This window comes from Orycteropus afer, unplaced genomic scaffold (assembly GCF_000298275.1).
Source record: "Orycteropus afer afer isolate SDZICR_OR568_19922 unplaced genomic scaffold, OryAfe1.0 scaffold00026, whole genome shotgun sequence".
Classification (NCBI taxonomy): Eukaryota; Metazoa; Chordata; class Mammalia; order Tubulidentata; family Orycteropodidae; genus Orycteropus; species Orycteropus afer.
In genome coordinates, this window is record NW_006921613.1 from 1,474,324 (window position 1) to 1,495,922 (window position 21,599).

Consider the following 21,599-nt stretch of genomic DNA (forward strand, 5'->3'; position numbering starts at 1 on the left):
TTAGATCTACCTGTCAATGGGAGAAACTCTGCTACTGCTCTAAATTCTCCATCCCCATCATCTTCCCATGTGAAGCACGTTTCCCTGCTTCTCAGTGATGAAGAATCAAATATCATCCGTACAACCCTGCCTTAAAACATGTCCCAGAACCCCAGTGCCTTTCCACACCCCAAAAATATCTCAGGATTTATACTCCTTTTGGCCTGTAGAACCACTTCTACCAGCCCTCCCTAAAAGAAAAAGTGAGAAGGCCTATATTTCTGGATCCAACTTGATGAAAGTTTAAAGAATCCTGAGATTAAAGTTACAAACTTTTGCATCAATTCATACTCTCTCCCAGCAAATGACCCCAGAGACACATGCTCTGTCAAGGGTATTCCAACACCTGGTGACCCCATGTGTACAACCTTTCGATTAGTAGCCAAGCGCGAACGGTCTGTGTCACTCAAGGACTCCAAATACTACATAGCATGATGATGCATATTGTTAAATTTTTGCCAGATTAATTTTCTCCTAAGTTTTTATTTCAACACTAAATCCTGTGTGGGTTTATATGTATTTATTCTTTACAAGTTCATGTAACTACTCACAAGTTAAAAAAAACAAAAACACTGCTCTCAAGTAATTTGTTTATAAAGCAAGTAAACTAAAGTTTAAATAAATCACTAATATAAAATGTAGTCATTCTTAAAATCTGCATGGGATTCCTTCGGCAGGACACTCATGCTCAATCTCATGTTTTAGTTTTATTCGAGAATTATTCACCACAGCATGTCTTTGAAACCATAATCTTCTCAGATATGGCCGGATCTTAACAGCAGTAACCTTTGAAAAACAAACTTCATGGTACCAATAATATCTTGTAGTTAATGTACATTAATCTTCGAAAAAGGATTGAATAAATCAACTTTTAACAATTATTTAAATTACTTTTATCTAAACTTACCAGCATCTGAACACTATCTTTCTCCAAGAGATCCAGAATCTTATAAATGCTTGCAAAGATTAAGGGGTAAGTGTAACCCCTCAATCTTTCTGTCCATTCCCAGGTCAAATAGCCATAATTAGTAATATTAAGGATCATATTTCAAATAGTATTGAACAAAACCTGTTTTCATTTCCATGTGTAAAACATTATTTTATTTTTGAAAATGAACCATTAAAATACGTAGGCATTTTATACTGGATATTTGAAATAAAAATGCCAGTTGTTCAACTACATTCTTAATTTCTTAAAGGCAGAAATGTGTTTTCTCCTTTGCCTGTAATTCTCCATACCACTGAGCACTGGAGGGATGCTAGTTAAAGGCTAAACTGGGTATACTAATATAAAAGAAAGATACAGAAGGAATACTAGCATAAAATATGGCATTCCTTGAGTTCAAATGTATTTAGAGAAAATATGGAAAATGGATTGAAAATATGCAATAGAGACTGAACACAATTCGAAAGATACATATATATTCCTAGGTTAAAAAGAAATGACAAAGGATATTTGAAAACCATGTGATGTGCAACTTCAAGAGATTGCCAATATTCATCTGGAACAAAACTTGTCTGTACTAAAAAGCAATTAAATATTCTTAGAGCTATGGTAAACAAGACCAGATAAATGTTTTCACCAAGAAGATCTGAAAAACAAAACAGGTAGTTGTGGTGTATAAAGGCCAGCAAGGTCCACTTGGCATAACTTACATCGTTCTGCTCTGGTTGGCCCCTTGCTCATGATAGAGTATGGTAGAGGAATCTAGGCTTTCCACCCCACTCCCAACGGAGACATGGGCTCAGAGTTATACCAGGGCTAGAACCTCACCACTGGGTGAACCTCACCACTACCCCTCCTTCTGTTTAACCAATCTTTCATGCAATTTATTACATAAAGATAATATTAAGCTAAATATTGAAAGAGACTGGGTTAATTAAAGCCTCAGATTATCCTATATGTATATTTAGTGAAATAAACCAGCTAACAAAATACAAAAGTTGCTTACTAACTTAAAAAACAACTTTCTTGATAGTGGCATGTAAAGTGGTTCTCTGTACCTTTTTAAATAGGTTTTATTGATGCTTACAATATGCCAGGCACTGTGTTAATCCCTCGATGTTCATTATCTCATTTAATCCTCAATAGTAGGGCAAACCAAAAAAACCCCAAACCTGTTGCCACTAAGTTGATTTTTACTTATGATGCCTCCATTTGTTATAGAATAGAACTGCTCTATATGGGTTAGTTGGTGGTAATCTTTTTTTAAATAATATTTTATTGTGCTTAAGATGAAATTTTACATAGAAAATATAGTTCCCACTTAATAATTTCTATACATATTATTCAGTGATATTGGTTACATTTTTTACAATGTATCATCATTCTCCAGTTCATTCTGGTTGTACCATTCCAGTATTCTAGTTTTCCTGCAATAAGCAGCATCACAATAAATGGAGAAAAGATTGAAGTTGTCAAAGATTTCATATTACTTGGATTCACAATCAACACCAGTGGAAGGATCAGTCAAGAAATCAATGTACTGCACTGGGCAAAGCTACCAAAAAGACCTCTTTACAATGCTGAAGAGCAAAGACATCTCTTTGAAGACTAACTTGTGCCTAACCCAAGCCATGGTGTTTTCAGTAGGCTCATATGCATGTGATGCTGGGCAATGAATAAGGTAGGCCAAAGAAGAGTTGATGCTTTTGAGTTGTAGTGTTGGCAAAGAATACCGAAAGTACCACGGACTGACAGAAGAACTAACAAATCTGTCCTGGAAGTAGTACAGCCGAAATGCTCCTTGGAAGCAAGAATGGCCAGACTTCGTCTCACCTACTTTGGTCATGTTGTTAGATGGGACCATTCCCTGGAGAGGTTTATCATGCTTGATAAAGCAGAGGGTCAGCTAAGAAGGGGAAGGCCCTTGTTCTGGTTACCTAGTGCTGCTCTGACAAGAATATACCACAAATGGGATGGCTTGAACAAACAGGAGTTTTTTCTCCTACAGTTTGGAGGCTTTAAGTCCAAGTTCAAAGTGCCAGGCTCTAGGGGCTGGGTGAAAGTCCCTCAAACCTGGGGTCCAGCTCTACCTCCTGCTCCCGGCCCACTGGAGCTAGAGGCATTTCTTCACTCAGACAGCTGCTGGCTGCTGAGGCTGACAAACCCAAGGTTGACAAGTAAAAAGGCACAGTCCTGATGTTACCAAACCACATGGCAGGCCATTAATTTAAGTTCATTGTTAAGTCCCCAGGTCAGCAGAACATGGCAGGCTACTGAACAAAGACATGGCTACACGCAGGGTTCAAGCATGCCATAAGCTAGAGACTACCCCAAGGCTTCTTGTATATAGAAGCAGACCACATTCCAAAGGCAGCTACTCAGCTGCTTGTGGTAGATCCCACCATGGAGTTGATTGCCAGTCTCATCATGGGGAATAACTACCACCAGCTGCCCAGCCACTCAACCAGGCCCAGCCAAGTTGACATACAAATTTAACTGCCACAGCCCTCAATGAGATGGACTGATACAGTGGCTGTAACGATGGGCTCAGGTATAGCAAGGATTGTGAGGCTGGCACAGACCGGGAAGTGTTTTGTTCTTTTGTACACAGGGTCACTATAAGTAGGGGCTGACTCAATGGCAGCTAACAACAACAGCCCTTACTGCCCCTTCACTTTTTAATCTTTGTTTTACAGTAATTTCTGACTACTTGTCCTCCTATAGATGATATTTTAAAGAACTTTATTACTCTTTATTTTATGGGCCAATATGTTATTTAAAAAAAGGTGTCCTCAAAGGATGATTTCAATTTAAGGTTTAAAAAGTATCTCAGGGTGACAGTCTCAGGAAGTCACCTATACTCAACTGGTCCAGTAATTGTGGACTTTTTAAGAAGTTGAGTTCTGTTCCACATTTTTTCCTCCTGTCAACATCCATCCATTGTGGCTCTGATCAAAATGATCTGTACTGGTAGCCGTGGCACCATCTAGTTCCGGTCTCGGGGTAGATGAGGCTGTGGTTCATGTAGACTATTAATCCTATAGACTACTTTCTTCTCTGAGTCTTTGGTTTCTTTCTTTCTCATTTGTTCCAGATGAGTAGAGACCAATAGTTGTACTTGGCTGTAATCTTAAAGGAAGCAGATTAACAGGCATTTCTTCTATAATACTGCTGTATGCAGAATTGCCAACCTTTAGGCATTATTAGCCCTACTTTACATATGAGGAGACTGAAGTTCAGAGAAGTTAAATTGTCTTGTCCAAAGTAAAAAAGCTGGTAAATAACAAAAACAGGATTGAAACCCAGGTCCGTCTGTGCACTCCAAAGTCCTTATTACTCTTAATGGTAAATAGACCATCTATAGGCTGAATATAGTTTAGTTTTTAAAATTTGAATTTAATTTCCAACATTTAAATGTTCGATTTTATATTTCTGAATTTCCAGCATTTCAAAACTGTTTAAGGTTTTGAAATAAAAAGCTCAGTTGGCAACATCTGGCTGGTATTTAAATATAGGCTGCCCCCTTTGGATAGGGCAAGAGCTCCTGGGCAGCTTCTCTTATTTAACTTTGCCTGTCTGCAGTCCTCAGGAGGTCTGGTGGTGCAGTAGTTAAAGGTCCTAACCAAAGGGTGGGCAGTTAGAACACACCAGCTGCTCTGCGTGAGAAAGATGAGGCGGGATGCTTCCATAAACCTTTTTTAAAAAACTAAATTTACTGCCATTGAGTCAATTCTGACTTATAATGACTCCCTTTGAGTTTCCCAGGTGGTAAATCTTTACGGAAGTAGATTGCCCAGTCTTCCCTCTGCAGAGTAGCTGGTGGGTTTGAAACACAAACCTGGTTAGCAGTCAGGTGCCTTAGGCACTACACCACCAGAGCTCTTTTTAAAAACTCACTGCCATGGAATCAATTTTGACTCATAGTGACCCCCACTGGGTTTCCAGGATGGTAAATCTTTATGTAAGTAGATTGCCTCACCTTATTCCTGCAAAGCAGCTGGTCGTTTGAACCACCAGCCTTCTGGTTAGCAGCTAAATGCCTTATCCACTACATAAAGCTTTACAGCCTTGGAAACCCTATGGAGGGCGGTTGTACTCTGTTCTATGGGGTCACTATGAGTTGGAATCACTCGATGGAGTTTGGATTTTTTTTTTTCTGGCCCAGTGTCCTGGTTATTTGAGTTTGCAACCTGCCTCTGATAGACTGTTAGATTTTGCTACCACTGTGGATTCCAACCACTCTCTTATGCTCCACAAACACACATTATGTGCCTCAGACAACTGGCGTACTCAACACCACATAAATGCCCCCATCCGAATTTTCATCTTCTAGAAACAAGGAAAAATAAAAACCCCCATTTATTTTCCTGCTCCCAAAAAAATTTTGTTTTCTTTTTTCCCCTTTTACAGTGTGGATTCAGACGGATGAAACACTACTCAGAACAAGCCCTTGAACAACTGAGCTTGAATACCTAAAGGTTTATCTGCACAAGCACGGTTGTATTTACTGTCGTTACTATCCTTTCCCTGACCGGATCCAACTTCTGGTGCGTTACGGGAACAGAGGGTGCTAGCTCCGGCCCAGGTGCCTTCCCCGCCGCAACCACTGTTCCTCCCTCACTTTTCACTTAACAAAATTATTCTACCCTTTCTGGATGGCAGGTTTCCAGAGGAGAAACTGGGCATTCTTTTCATACCCCTCCAGAAGTGCTTGGCACAGAAGGAGCTCAATATATATTTACTGAATGAATGAGAAGTTGGTCTTTATACTAAATTACCGCTCTGACAGATCAAAATCTCACTTCCTGGGATAACTTTTCTCCGATCAGCACCACATCTGGATTAAACAGAAGGCACTCCAGGCGGCTGGAAAAACCAATGGGGGCAGAAGTCAGATTTGGTCCCGTTCCAAGTCTCCGCTCCTCTGTAGCTGCGTAATTTAGGGTAACTCCTGTCCTCGGTGCCCCATCCCTAAAATGGGAATAGCCACATCATGCCGACTCACTTCACACTGCCCGCTGAGGGGACTGCATAAAATAATGCAAAGTAAAGCGCCACGTAAGCTTCAGTGATGGAGAATTCTATTACGAGCGTATTGCCATCTCTTGGCAAACCCACCCGGCAGATAGAGCCCTCGTGCAAACTCCGTGGCTTCCCGCCACTGCCTCTGGGCTCGGCATCTGCACCCCATCTCTCACCCCAGCGGTGTCCGGCGCTTGCCTCCTGGGCACTGAGGTATAAGACTGATTTTCTCTTTCGCAGCTTTATCTTCTCGTGGGAGCGGTTCTGGAGACCGCGGAAGAAGAGACTGCGGTTGCCGCCTTCCCGCTCCATCCCGCACCTGTTAGCGACCCGCTGCAGATTCCAGAACGCCACCTTGCCCAGTGATGGGAAGCTGAGAAGACGCGCGTTGCTCTTCCGCCCACTAAGTTTGGTCTCTGCAACGAGCCGTCGTGCGCAGACGCAGAGATAGCCGGAATAGGGCAATTTCCCTCCGGGCTCTTCTCCTCCGGGAGGTGGTCTCTGCGGCAGTGTGTTGCAGCTTTGGTCTGCAGCTATTGGCTTTGCCTCAAATTCATTTGCACTTTGAGTCGAATCCGACTGCACCGGAGTGAATTTGGTTTTTGCTTTGGTCCCCTTTGCATTTTGCATTTCCTTCCCGCTGGGGTGTGGCCCGCCATTGACTCTGTGTTCTCTGCGCCAGGGATCCGGAAACTTTGCTGGAAGAAGCCCGACCTCACCGCGACAGGCGGGAGACTGCATTAACGACGCCGAGGGGGCGCCAAACGGTTAGAGATGCCTCAGTGCTATCAGTACTGGTGATATTTGTAAACGTAAACGTTTGTGTACCATTACATTGTGTGGTATCACAGTAAATATTTGTGGAACGAAGTAAACTGGGTAGGGAAGGTTTAGTCCATTATACATATGTGGAAATTGAAGCTCGAAAAGATTAAATGATTTGTTCAAGGCTTAGCGAGCCCCATACCCAATGGGAACCTTCCTATTTCCGTGTGTTTTAATAATCTATTTTCCAAGGAGCTGACTTGCAAATGTTTCCCTTTTTTTCACACTTTCAGAGGCCTTTGAATTTAAGCAGGCTTAGTGAAGTTGGCGTTTATCTAATTAACACTAGAGACCAAGAGAAAACGGGCTTTTCTGTCCTGCATTATTTAAAATTAACATTGTAGGGGATATACAAGGCACGGTACTTTCACGTACTGATTCTGCCACTGATTTTTTTTTATCTTGGGTCCTGGTTTAGGACACAGCCGATTATTGTTATAATAGAGGTCGGCGAGTAACGTATTACCAGAATCAAACATGTAAATTATTCACTCTGCTTTCCTCATTTATAAACATTTATTTAGTTTCTTTAGAAACTGTTGGCAACAAATATTACTTTCCAGAAAATACTAGAGTCTTTAAAACCAAACAGCCATTGTCTCTCTCAAAAACGCACGGCAGATGATTTATATAGCATATCTACTTGTACCTACTAAAATATCAAAGGGAACATACATAAAATCTTCAGTTGTTGTTAGTGCGGTCAAGTCACTTTTCAACTCATTGGCCTCATGTAACCGAGAGAACCGTACCATAGGGCTTTCTAGGCTGTACTTTTTAAGGAAGCAAATTGCCGGGTTTGAACCACAAATCTTTTTATTAGTAGCGTGGCACTTACGAAAATATTGTTGTTATTGGGGAGCATGGGTGGCACAAACAGTTTGTGATAGGCTGCAAACCTGGGTTGGCAGTTAGAACCAACCCAGTGGCTCCACAGAGGAAAAGCCTAGCAGCCACCTGCTTCCTAACGATTACAGCCAAGACCTTATGGAACAGTTCTGCTCTGTAACACATGGGGTTTCCATGAGTTTGTAACACCTTGGCCATATGGTTTTTACAGGAATTTTTTTTTTATGATACATATTGCTTTAAAAATTGAAATACAAAGGGCTAATATTGAAAAGTAATTGTTTTCTGCCTAACTTTCTCCTCTCCTAGGTCTCATTCCTTAGAGGCAATCACTTTGCCTGTTTCTTTTAATAGTTAGTTTCATGGTATCCTCTAAAGGCAAAAAAGTGTATGCCTTTTTTTCTTGGTTTTTGAATTATCCGTGTAACACCTGATATTGAGGCATTGTACATTAGAGAAGGAATTAGAGAAGGAATTAGCTTTGCCTTACATTATCTCCTAAAGCTAATTTCACATGGCTCCCTATGTGTTTTAGTTAAATTAGAAATTGATGTTTATATGATAAAAAAAAAAATTGTTCACTCTAGAGCAAATTAGTGACATGAAATCTTAAAAAGATGTTATGCTAAATTACTGCTTCCCATTTTCTTTGTACACAGATCTGAAGAGATTTCCTGGATATGGGAGTGTGATCTTTCAAAACTACCTTTGCATTCTGTTGCATTTGTTGAAACAATGTTTGGAAGATTGACTCTTCCACAACTGCTTTTTGCTAGCATCCTTGGAATTGCTGGAGGAGTGTATATTTATCAGCCAATATTTGAACAGTATTCCAGAGATCAGCAGATATTAAAAGAAAAGTTGAAATTGGCACAAGAATCAGAAGAGAAGAAAAATTAATACCACATGAAGTTGAAGTGTAATAAATGCTTTGAATTCCATTGAAATTTTACATTGACAATAAATAATATAGTAAAATGTTCTCAAATATATTTTAAACATTAAAACAATCATGGATAATCATTTAAAAATGCTTTCTATAAAGTTGCCTGTCAGTTTTTTTTAAGTGCATTTTATTGAAATATAATTTATGCACAGTGAAATACACAAAACTAAAGTGACATGGATTAATGTTTTTTTTTTTGCAGTGTTCCTTCCTCCCCTCCCACCCCTAGCAACCAACAAAGAAAGTTTCCCTCCATATATAGTCCTTTCCTTGACCCTCCACAACAACAAACTAATACAGTATCTGTCCTTCTGTGATTGCCTTATTTCACTCAGCATAATGTCCTCCAATTTCATCCATAGTATGGAGTGTTTTGTAGACTCTACATTATCCTTTAGTGCTGCGTAGCATTCCATTATGTGTATGTACCATGGTTTGGTCATCCACTCTTCTGCTGATGGGCACGTAAGCTGTTTCCATCTTTTAGCTATTGTAAATAGTGCTGCGATGAACATGAGTGTGCATATATCCGTTCTGTCCTGGCTCTCACCTCTCTAGGATATGTACCTAGTAGTGGAATTGCTGGGTCAAATAGTATCTCCAATTCCAGTTTTCTAAGGAATCGCCATATTACTTTCTACAGTGGTGGTATCATTTCACAGTCCCACCAGCTATGTATGAGAGTCCCCATCTCTCTACATCTCCGCCAGCATTTGTTATTTTCTGTCTCGTTGAACCTTGCCATCAGTGCTGGGGTGAGATGGTATCTCATTATTTTGATTTGCATCTCTCTGATGGCCAGTGATTGTGAGCATCTCTTCATGTATTAGCTGGCCACCTGAATATCCTCCTTGGTGAAGTGTCTATTCATGTCTTCTGCCCATTTTTCAATAGGATTGTTAATTCCTTTGGTCTTGAGGCATTGGGGTTTTCTATAAATCTTAGAGATAAGTCCATTGCCAGATGTGTAATTATTGGCAAATATGAATTTGTTGCTGTCATTTTCATTGTGTGCTTTTTTGTGGTGTCAATTTCTTTGTTCCATATAATTTTCTATGCTGAGCTCGTTTTGTTTATGAATCATGTTGTCACTTCCTTCATTGCTATTGTTTTAGTATTTGCTAAATATTTGTGCTGGTCCTCTTTTTCATTTTGATATGAAGGTTTATTTTTCTTTGAGGTTACCCTGTGATTTATAGTTTTCTTCCCAAGTTTAGAACAGTCCGTTCTATCTTGTAGTTGTCTTGACATCCCTACCATCTAGAAGTTCTGTAACAACACATATTTTTCCCTCTTTTTGGTTTGTAGTTGCCCTCATTTGTCAATTGGTGTCTCTGGTTCCCTGTTTACAATCTTACAGGCTTATTTACTTTGGATACTTCCACAACTGGGTTGGTTTCTGGGTTATGTCATCTTGAGTGTTAATGGTCAGCTGTTGTTGGCTGTTGTTGGTGCTCTGTCCAAAGGACTCCCTTGAGTGTCTTTTGTAAGGTTGGCCGGGTTTTAACAAATTCCCTTCATTTCTGCTTATCTGGGAATGTCCTAATTCCACCATCATATTTGAGGGACAATTTTGCTGGGTACATAATTCTTGGTTGGAAATTTTTCTCTTTCAGGGTTTTGTATATACCATCCCATTGTCTTCTCGCCTGCATGGTTTCTGTCGAGAAATCCAAACTTAGTCTTATTGGATGCCTCTTGAGCTAACTTTTCATGTTTCCTGTGCTGCTATCAGGGTTCTTTCTTTGTCTTTGGTTTTGGTGAATTTGATGATGATATGTCTTGGTGATATTCTTTTGGGGCCTATCATGTTTGGGGTTCATTGGACTTCCTGAATAGATATGTTCTCATCTTTCATCATATTGGGGAAGTTCTCTTCCAACAAATCTTTGACAATTTTCTCAGTGCTTTTTCTCTTCCTGTTCTGGAATTCCAATGACACATAGGTTATTCCTTTTGATGGTATCCCACATGAACCTTAGGCTTTCTTAATTTTGTTTTGATCTTTTTTCTGACTGATACCTTTTTAAAGAAGTATTCAGGTATTTGTCTTCAACCTCATTAATTCTGTCTTCCATTGCATCAATTCTACTCCTTTGCCCTTTCAATGTGTTAACTATTTCTGACAATTTAGTATTAATCTTCTGAATTTATATCTGTAGATTTTGAATCATTTCTAATTTTTCACTTATTTTGTCATTTTGTTCTTGTATGTTCTTCTGAAATTCTTCTAGGGTTTTGTCTGTATTTTCCTTGATATGTCTCTCAATCCTTTGAAGATACCTAAATATAATTCTTTTGAATTCCCTATCAGGGATTTCTAATGCTCCATCTTCCTCAGGGATGTGTTTTGGATCTGTATCCTGGTTTCTTGTTTCTCCTGCTTTATCTTGTTTCTTTGTGTGGACTGTGATGCTCTGTTGTCTTCGAGACATTGTGACATTTTTGTGTTTATATTTAATTGGTGATTGTATGCTGGAGTGACTTGCCCATGAGTTTTGTTTTGTTTGTATGTTATCTGTGCAAGCAGGGTACTATGCTGTGCTCCTCTGTTTACTAGTTGACAGCACTTATACACTCACTACCTGTTTCCTTTCCTGTTGTTAGCTTCTTGTATGTCCTTGTCAACCTTGGCAAACAGAGCCTATTCTTAGGTCCCTGGAATCTGATAGAGAATGCTATCATTTTAAAATCCAAAATGGTTGCCACTTGTAAAGATTCAAAATGGCTGCACCCTTGGTCACTTTGAATATCCAAAATGGCCACCGTTTATAAACAGTCGAAATGGCTGCACCCTCTGGATAGTCAATAGCTCAGGTTGTCTTCCTCTTTGCTGTTTCCCTTCCTAGTCATGGGCCACCAGTGCAATCCCCTGCAGCGCTTGGTGGCCAACCAAGGCTGATCTTTAGGTCAATTATCAGGTCCCAACACCATATTCAGGCTGTTGGTCCCATCAGAGTAGCTGACAGTCCGCAGCTCCATCTCCAAACTCACTGTTTTCATTCAGGTTTTTCCACTAGTTGGTGTTTCATCCACTTCTATATAGTTCCTTTCAAAGCTCTGGGCTCTCAGATTATCTTCTGTATCTCTGTCAATTGTTTTTTCTTTTCTTTGTTGAAGAGGGTCTGTGTCAATTGTCTGCCTATTCCTCCATCTTACCAGAAGTCCTCAGCATTTTCTTTTTTAAAAAAATTTATTGTGATTTAGGTGAATGTTCATAAAGTGATTTAGTTTCCCGTTCAACAATTTATACATAGGTCATTTCAGGACATTGGTTGCAATCCGCTCTGTGTCAGCACTCTACCTATGTCCACCTGAGTTTTCTACTTCCATTTGTCCAGCTTTTCTGCCTTCTGAATTTTAATTTTGGGCAAATGCTGCTCTTGTGGCCTCATGTAGTTGATTGTTCTGAGGAGAATGTTCCTCACGGCTATTACTGTTCACTTCATAGGCCTCCTATTGTTTGGGTGTAAGGTGATTTCAAGGAGTGGATTCAGTTCTGTTTGAAAGGTGTCTAAGGGCATAGTCTTGAGGGTTGCACTAGTCTCTATCAGAGCATAAGTCTTTTTTTTTTTTTTTAATGAATTTTGAATTTTGTTCTACATTTTTCTCTCTTTCTGGAACCTTCTACTGATTGTGGTCAGAGGAATCAGTAGTGTAGCCAGGCACCATCTAGTTCCAGTGTCAGGGTAGATAAGTTGGTTTGTATGGATTTGTTTGTTTTCTGAGCTTTGCTTGCCTTCTTACTGTTTTGTTCCTGGTGAATAGAGTTGTGTCTTAGATGGCCACTTACAAGCTTTTAAGACCCCAGATACTGCTCTCTTCACTAGGATTTGGGTCATGATCTTCATGAACTGTGTCATGCCAGTTGACCAAGTTGTCCCATGAGACTATGGTCCTAAACTTTCAAACCCAGAAAACATATCTTGGAAGGTGGTTCTCTCCGAGGAGTATCTGTACTTGTGTATGCAATGAATATATGTGCCTGCACCTACATATTTGTAAGTAACTACAGATGCTTCTGTCTGTTCTCACCTTTCACACACCTGTAAGTACCCATATACCAGTGTACCTATACCCATCCATAAGTGCTGTATTAGTTGGGGTAAAATGGTGTCTCGTTATCGTTTTGATTTTCTTCTGTCTAATGGCTAATGATCATGAACATCTTTTCATATGTTTGTTGACTGCTTGGATGTTCTCTTTGGTGAAGGTTCTGTTTATGTCTTTTACCCATTTTGTGATTGGGTTGTTTGTCTTTTTGCTGTTGAGTTGTTGAAGTTTTCTATAGATTTTCAAGATTAGGCCCTCATCAAATCAGTCATTTCTGAAGTTTTTCTCCCCTGTCGGTAGGTTGTCTATTTACTCTTTTTCTTTCTTTTTTTTTTTTTAATATTTATTGTTATTTGGGTGAAAGTTTACAGAGCAAATTCATTTTCCATACAACAGTTCATACACACTTTGTCTCATGACATTGACTGTAATTTCCCACAGTATAGCAGCTCTCTTCCCATTTCCTCCCCATAGTTACCTCTTCCCTGTATCCTTCCCTCCCGTGAACTCCTGCCCCCTGAGCTGTCTCCTTGTGCATACACAGCCCTTCTGTTCTCCCATGATTGAGCTCTCCAAGGAATGTATCTACCTGATGTAAATGTTCATCCCATATGCTGGTCTTTTATTGGCTGGAAGCCACAGGAGTGAGTTCAATTCCAGACTTGAAGGGTAGCAAGGGGCCATAGTCTCACCAGGCTCTATCAGACTAGCAAGCTTGGTCTTTTTTTTTTTTTAAATGATTTTGAGTTTTGTTCCACACTGTTCTCACACTCTATCTGGGATCCCCTACTCAGATCCCCCTCCAAGTGGTTGACAGTGGTAGCTAGGCACCATCTAGTTCCTCTGTTCTCATGGTTATATAGGCTGAGGATCGCATGGTCTACCAGTCCCTTGGACTAATTGTTTCCATGCTTCTTTGCTTTTCTTCATTCTTCTTTTCTCTGGATGAGGAGAGACCCATCATTGCATCTAGATGACTGCTTGCAAGCTTTTAAGATCCCAGTCATTACTCAGCCAAGTAGGATGTAGAACAATATTTTTGTGTAGTGTGTTATGCCAATTGAACTTGATGTCCCCTGAGACCATGCTCCTGAGCCCACAGGTCCAACTACTCGCTCTCTCCAGGTAGCTGACTGTGGCCAAGAATTCACTATAACCTTGTCCCTTGTCAGCTCTACTATATACCTGGACATTCTTACAGAACATACAAATACACTTGTTGAAACATTTCCTGCCAGCCCTATACATGGTCTTGGGCATACTCCCCTCTGCATAGATATACCTAATAGTGCAGCCTGTCCACCCATCTATCCACCCATATATCAATATTTGCCTTCACTGACAACACAGTACTGTGTATGCAAAAGGATTCATCTTTGTTGTCTGTACCTCCCATATACCTCTCTCTGTTTTCCTCTTCCTCAATCCCACCATGTTGATCATTCATATTTGGTACATTACCCTTCTCTTCACCCAAATCAATATTTGTCTCTGCCTATCTAACAGTGTTCCCTCCCCTCTCCTCCTATCCCTGGTAACCAACAAAGAAAGTTTCCTTCCATATATAAACCTTTCCTTGACTTTTCACAATAGTGGACCAATAAAATATTTGTCCTTCTGTGATTGACTTATTTCACTCAGCATAATGTCCTCCAAGTTCACCACATTATGCAGTGTTTTGCAGACTACATTATTCTTTAGGGTTACATAGTATTCCATTGTGTGTATGTAGCATAGCTTGGTTATCCATTCTTCTGTTGTCTATTTACTCTTTTAATAAAGTTTTCTGATAAGCATACATTTTTTGAATCTATATGAGGTCCCAAACCAAACCAAAACCAAACCCATTGGCATCAAATCCATTTCAACTCATAGCAACCCTATAGGACAGAGTAGAACTGCCCAATTGGGTATTTTTAAGGCTGTAATTTTTATGAGCACAGACTACATCTTTCTCTCACAAAGTGGTTGGCAGGTTCAAACTACCAACCTCTTAGTTTGCAGCCAAGTGCTAAACCACTGTGTCACCAGGGCTCCTCTTATGAGGTCTCATTTGTCTATTTATCATCTTCTATTGAGCTCTGGTGGTGTAGTGCCTATGGCATTTGATGGCTAACCAGAAGGCTACCAGTTCAAACCCACAAGCCACTCTGCAGAAGGAAGACTGGGCAATCTACTTCTGTAAAGATATACCGCCTTGGAAACCCAAAAGGGGTCTCTATGAGTCAGAATTTACTTGGTGGCAGTGAGTTTTCAGTTTTTGGTTTATTTGTGCATTTGTTAACAATGTTATCCTATTTGTACAAAAGATGAGGTCCCACGGCTTTCTCCCAGGAATTTTATAGGTTTAGGTTTAACATTTATGTCTTTTTTGAGTTAGTTAGTTTGTATGGTGTGTGGTATGTGTCCTGTTTCATTTTTCTGCAAGTGAATATCCTGTTTTGCCAGCACCATTTTTTAGAAAACTTTTTATTGTGGTTTGGGTGAAGGTTTACAGAGCAAATTAGTTTACTGTTAACACAATTTGTTCATGTTTTGTTTTGTGACATTGACTGCAATCCCCAGTCTGTAATAGCACTCTTCTTACATCCTCCCTCTATTCCTCATTTCCATTCATCTTTCTTCCCTGCCCCTTACTGCCTTCTGAGCTTTGTTGTTGTTATGTCCCATCAAGTCGGACCCAACTCATAGCGACCCCTCCTTGGGTTTCCGAGGCAGTATCACTATGGAAGTAGATTGCCCAACCTTCCGTCCGAGGAGTGGCTGGTGGGTTTGAACCACCAGCCTTCTGGTTAGCAGTCAAGTCCTGGGCAAACACTACCTTTTTGATCTCCTTTGGTTGATCGTTCTAAGGAGTACATTCCTTCCTGCTGTTCTTGTTCACGTTATAGGCCTATCTGTTGTTTGACTGAAAGGTGATCCACAGGGGTGAGTTTAGTTCCAGACTTGAACGGTATCTAAGGACCATAGCCTCAGAGGTTCCACCAGTCTCTACCAGAACAATAAGTCTAGTTTTTATTATTTTTTTAGTTTTGTTCCACATTTTTCTCCCACTGTGTCCAGGACATTCAATTGTGATCCCAATCGGAGCAGTCAGTGGTGGTGCCATCTAGTTTTTCTGTCCTCAGGGTAGTGGAAGCTAAGGTTTGCGTGGTCTACTAGTTCTTTGGACCAATTGTTTCCCTGAATATTTGGTTTTCTTCAGTCTTGTTTGCTCTGTACAGGGAGAGACCAATAGTTGAATCTTAGAAAGCTGCTCACAAGCTTTTAAGATCCCAGATGCTACTCACCATAGTAGGATATAGAACATTGTCTTTGTGGACTATGTTATGCCAACTGACCTAGATGTCTTCCACGACTGTGGTCCTGAGTCCCCAAGCCCAATGACTCATTCCTTCAAGGTGTTTGGTTAAGGCTAAGAAGTTTTCATAACTCTGCCCCATATGCTGTACTATATGCATGGATATATTTTCAGTACATATATATATAAATATTTAGAAATATTCTCTGCCAAGCCTATATATTCATGGGTGTAGTCCCTTTTGCTTTCGACATCTGTTCAGCTTGTATAACTATATATCCTCTCATAAATTATTGTTATTCCTGGATTGTGTATAATAGTATTTACCTTTATTGCATTTATATACTGGCCAGCACCATTTATTGAAGAGAGTGTTTCTGCCCCATTAAATGGACTTTGACCTCTTGTCAAAAATCATTTGTCTATATATATATGGCTGGATTTAATGCTGAGTTCTCGATTCTAGTCCACTGATCTATGTATCTATCATTGAACCAATACCAGACTGTTTGATTATAATGGATGTATAGTATGTTTTTTTTTTTTTTTATTATTGGGGATGTAAGGACTTTGTTGTTTTTCTTTAATATTGCCTTGGCTATTTGGGGTTTCTTTCCTCGCCATACTAAATTAGTTTTTCCAGTTCTGTAAAGAATGTTCTTGGAATTTGCACCAGGATTGCTTTGTATCTGTAGATTGTTTTAAGTAGAATTGATATTTTCACTATATTAAGTCTTCCAATCCATGAGTTGGGATGTCTTTACATTTTTGTAGTTCTCTTTTAATAGTAGCTTCTTGTAGTAGTAATTTATACCCATTGTGTAAGTCTCTTATGTCCCTGGCTAAGTTAATCCTAGATATTTTATTGATTTTTAGGTGTACTGTAAATGGTATTATTTTCTTGATTTCTTTTTTGGATTAGTCTTTGTTGGTGTACAGGACCTCAACTGATTTTTCTGTGTTGATCTTGTACCTTGCAGTTGCTAAATTCTTCTATTAGTTCTACCAGTTTTCTTGTGGAATCATTTGTGTCTTTTATGTATAGGATCATGTCATCTGCAAATAGAGAATTACTTCTTCCTTTACAATGTGGATATCTTTTATTATTATCTTTTTTTCTCTCTTTTTTTAATTTTTATTTTTAATTGTGATTTGGGTGAAGTTTTAAAAAGGTTCATTTTACATTCAATAGTTGATACACATCTTTCTCCATGTGCAAATGCTACCTTTCTGATCTCGCATAGTAGATTATCCTAGGAGCGCATCTCCCTGGTATAGGAGTTCAACTCATAAGCCTGTCTGTCACTGGGTAGATAATTAAGCCATGGGAGTAAGTTCAATTCCAGATCACAAGGGTGACTCGGGACCATAGTCTTGGGGGTTTTGTTTATCTTTCTTGTCTTAATGCTGTGATTAGGACTTCTAGTACAATGTTTAGGAGCTCTGGTAGCATAGTGGCTAAGACACTTGCCTGCTAACCAGATGGCTGGCGGTTCAAACCCACCAGCTACTCCTCGGAAGGAAGGTTGGGCAATCCTACTTCCGTAGTGATACTGCCTCGGAAACCCAAGGAGGGGTCGCTATGAGTCGGGTTTGACTCGACGGCACATAACAACAACAACAACAACAACAAGTACAATGTTTAATAAGATTGGTGATAATGGGCATTCTTGTCTGGTTCTCATTCTCAAAGGGAAGGCTCTCAGCCTTTGTCTATTGAGTATAATGTTGGGTGTTGGTTTTGCATGTATGTCCTTAATTATGTTAAGAAACTTCCCTTCTATTCCTATTTTGCTGAGAGTTTTTATCAAGAAAGGGTGTTGACTTTTATTGAATCCCTTTTCTGCATCAATTGATATGATCGTATGATTCTTCTCCTTTTTTTAGTTATGTAGTTAGTTGATCATATTGATTGATTTTTGTTGTTGTTTTAAATTGTGATTTGGGTGAAAGTTTACAGAGTAAATTCTTTTTCCATTCAACAGGTCATTGTGCTTTGTGACACTGATTGTAATCCCTGCAATGTAACATCTTCCTTCCCACTTGCTTCCTGTGGTTACATTTTCCCTGCATCCTTCTTTCCTATGCAGTCCTGCCATCTGAGCAAATACTGCCCTTCTGATCTCCCATGGTTGATTGTTTTAATAAATGTATCTACCTGGTATAATTCTTCACCTTGTAGGCCTGTCCGTTGTTTGGCTGGAAGCCACCGGAGTGAGTTCAATTCCAGGACTGAAGGGTGACTAGGGGCTATAGTCTTGGGGGTTTCACCAGTCTCTATCAGACTTTTAATCCTGGTCTTTTATGTGTGTGATTTTGAGTTTTGTTTCACATCTTTCTCCCACTGTACCCAGGATCTCCTCTTTTGAGTCCTTTCTGAGTGGTTAGCACTGGTAGCTGGGTACCATCTAGTTCTTTTGGTCTCAGAGTCATGGAGGCTTAAGTTCTCATGGTTCACTAGTTCCTTGGACTAATTGTTTCCATGCATCTTTTATTTCATTCTTCTCCAGACAATGAGAGACCAATAGTTGCATCTTAGATTCCACTCACAAACTTTTAAGACCCAGTCACTACACACCAAAGTAGGATGTAGAGCAATGTTTTGGGGTAGTATGTTATGCCAGTTGAGCTTGATGTATTCTATGATCATGGTCCCCAGCTTGCAGGCCTAGCAACTCACTCCCTCAAGGTATTTGGCTGTGGCTGAGAAGTTGTCACAACTTTGCCCCCTGTTAGCTCTATAATATATGTGAACATTCTTATAACCCTTGAAAGTACATATGTAGAAATGTTATAACCCTTGAAAATACATATGTAGAAAAGCCTATATATGGTCATGGGTATATTCCCTTTTGCCTACCCATACCCAGTCATTTAGCCTGTCCACCCATACATTAATGATTTTGATTACTGATAATGAAGTATTATATATGTAAAAGTTTTTACCCATGTTATCTTTACCTCTTGTGTACCTCTCTGTGTCTACCTGATTTTCTAATGTTGAATAACCCTTGTAATCCTTGTATGAATCCCACTTTGCTAGAATTTTGTTGAAAAATTTTATATCTGTGTTCATAAGGGATATTGGTCTGTAATTTTCTTTTTCTGTGATGTCTTTGCCTGGTTTAGATATTGAGATTTTGCTGTCTTCATCGGAAGAGTTTGGTAGTGTTCCTTCCTCTTCTCTGTTTTTGAGGAGAGTGAACCAGCTTGGTCTTAACTGTTTTCTGAATGTTTGGTAGAATTCTCCAGCTCTCTGGTTCTGGGCTTTTTTTATTGTTTGCTGTTAGCAGTTTTTGATGAGCTCTTCAATCTCTTCTTTTGTAATGGGTCAGGATAAATTTTCTACCTCTGTTTGTGCTAGTTTGAATAGGTAATGTATTTCTAGGAATTTGTCCATTTCATCTAGGTTTTCACATTTGTTGGAGTACAGTTTTTCATAGCAATCAGTTATGATATTCATCTCTTTTGGATTGGTTGTAATGTCACCAATTTTGTTTGTTTCTTCTGATTTTTTACTGTTCCATTATAGTAGTTAAGGTTGTGTGTCAACTTGGCTGGGCTATGGTTTTGAGTGGCTGGGCAGCTGAATATAGTTATTCCACATATGAGACTGGTAATCAGTTCCACAGTGGAATCTGCTTTGAGCAGCTGAGTAGCTACATTAAGGATGTGGTCTGCTTCCAGTATGTAAAATGCTTCAAGAAAAGTCTTGAGCTTTTTTGCATGCTTGGACCTGCACATATGTAGCCAGGTCTTCATTCAGTGGGGTGCCATGTGCCTGCTGATCTTGGAACTGTTTCTGGACTTGAACTAGTGGCCTGCCATGCTGCTTAATAATCTTGGGACTGTGCCATTTTACTTGGCAACTTTGGGTTTGTCAGCCTCAGCAGCCAGCAGCTGCCTGATTTAAGAGATACCGCCAGCTCCAATGGGTTGGGAGCAAGAGGCAGAGCTGAAGCCCAAGGCCAACGGGCCTTCACCCAGCCCCTATAGTTGGCACTATGAACTTGGATTTCTAGCCTCCTAAATGATATGTTCAAGCCACCCATTTGTGGTATTTTCTGTTAGAGTGGCACAAGAGAGCCAAAATACTCAATCTAGTCAGTGGTTTCTCTATTTTACTGATCATTTCAAAGAACCAGCTTCTGGTTTTATTGATTCATTATATTGTTTATTTCATTTATTTCTGCCCTAATCTTTATTATTTTATATTTTTTCTGGTAGCTTTCGGCATCTTTTGCTCTTCCTTTCCTATTTGTTCAAGTTGTCAGTTTAAGTTAATGATTTTAGATCTTTCTAATTTTTTTTTTTTTTAATGTAGACATTTATTGCTGTGAATTTCTGAGTACCGCTTTTTCTTTCATATGCCAGACTTTGTCTCACCTACTTTTGTCATGTTTTCAGAAAAGACCCGTCCCTGGAGAAGGATATCATGCTTGGTAGAGTGTCAGCAAAAAAGGGGAAGACCTTCAATGAGTTGGATTGACACAGTGGCTGCAACAAAGGACTCAAGCATAGCAAGGGTTGTGAAGATGACTCAGGACTGGGCAGTGTTTTGTTTTGTTGTACACAGGGTCACTATGACTCGTAACTTGACGACACCTAACAACAACAACACTGCTTTTAATATGTCCCAAAGGTTTTAGTATGTTGTATTTTCATTTATATTTGAGTCCAGGAATTTTTAAATTTCATTTGTGATTTCTTCTATGACCCAATAGTTTTTTTAGTATTGTATTATTTTGTTCCCGCTTATTTATTCCTTATTTTTCCTGTTGATATCTAGATACATATCATCACGGTCAGAGAGGATACTTGGTGATTTCAGTCTTTTTAAATTCGTTGAGATTTGTTTTGGGTTCTGGCATGTGGTTTATTCTGGAAAATGATCCATTTACATTGAAGAAAAGTGTTTATTGTTCTGATGCTGGTTGTAGTGTTCTATACACATCTGTTAGGTCCAGTTGGCTTATGGTTTTATTTGAGTTCACAACGTACTTAGTGATCTTCCTTTTAGATATTCTGACCATAATTGAAAGTGGCATGTTAAAAGCCACCAAACCAAACTCACTGCCGTCGAGTTGGATCTGACTCAAAGCGACCCCTCATTGGGTTTCTGAGACAGTATCACTATGGAAGTAGATTGCCCAACCTTCCTTCCGAGGAGTGGCTGGTGGGTTTGAACTGCCAGCCTCTGGTTAGCAGTCAAATGCCTTAGGCACTATGCTACCAGAGCTCCCAGCATGTTAAAGTCCTCTACTGTTACTGTGGAGTTGTATATTTCTCTTTTCATATTAGTCAGTATTTGTTTCGTGTATTTTGGTGCATTGCTGTTAGGTGCATATGCATTTATAATTGTTATATCTTCTTGCTAGATCGACCATTTTATTACTGTGTAGTGTCTTTCTTCATGTCTTATAATAGATTTTAATTTGAACTCTATTTTATCAGTATGGCCACCACTGCTCTTTTTGTTTACTCGTTTCATAGAATATTTTTTTCCATACTTTTATTTTCAGTCTGCTTGTGACCTTATGTGTAAAGTGTGTTTCTTTTAAACAGCAGAAGGATGGGTTGTTGTTGTTGTTGTTGTTAAGTGCCGTCGAGTCGTTTCC

General features: G+C 39.5%; 1 protein-coding gene across 1 annotated transcript in view; it reads right to left on the reverse strand.

The window, feature by feature from the left end:
* Positions 1-6,340, reverse strand: part of PIGB (phosphatidylinositol glycan anchor biosynthesis class B) — a 44,415-nt gene extending 38,075 nt beyond the window's left edge. The window contains exons 1-3 of the mRNA XM_007935144.2: positions 6,184-6,340; positions 1,499-1,631; positions 947-1,067 (exon numbers count right to left, since the gene is read on the reverse strand). Of these exons, the coding sequence (XP_007933335.1) occupies positions 947-1,067; positions 1,499-1,631; positions 6,184-6,319 (390 nt within the window). The 5' untranslated portion in view covers positions 6,320-6,340. The remainder of the gene's footprint in view (positions 1-946; positions 1,068-1,498; positions 1,632-6,183) is intronic.
* Between the last annotated feature and the right edge of the window lie 15,259 nt (positions 6,341-21,599).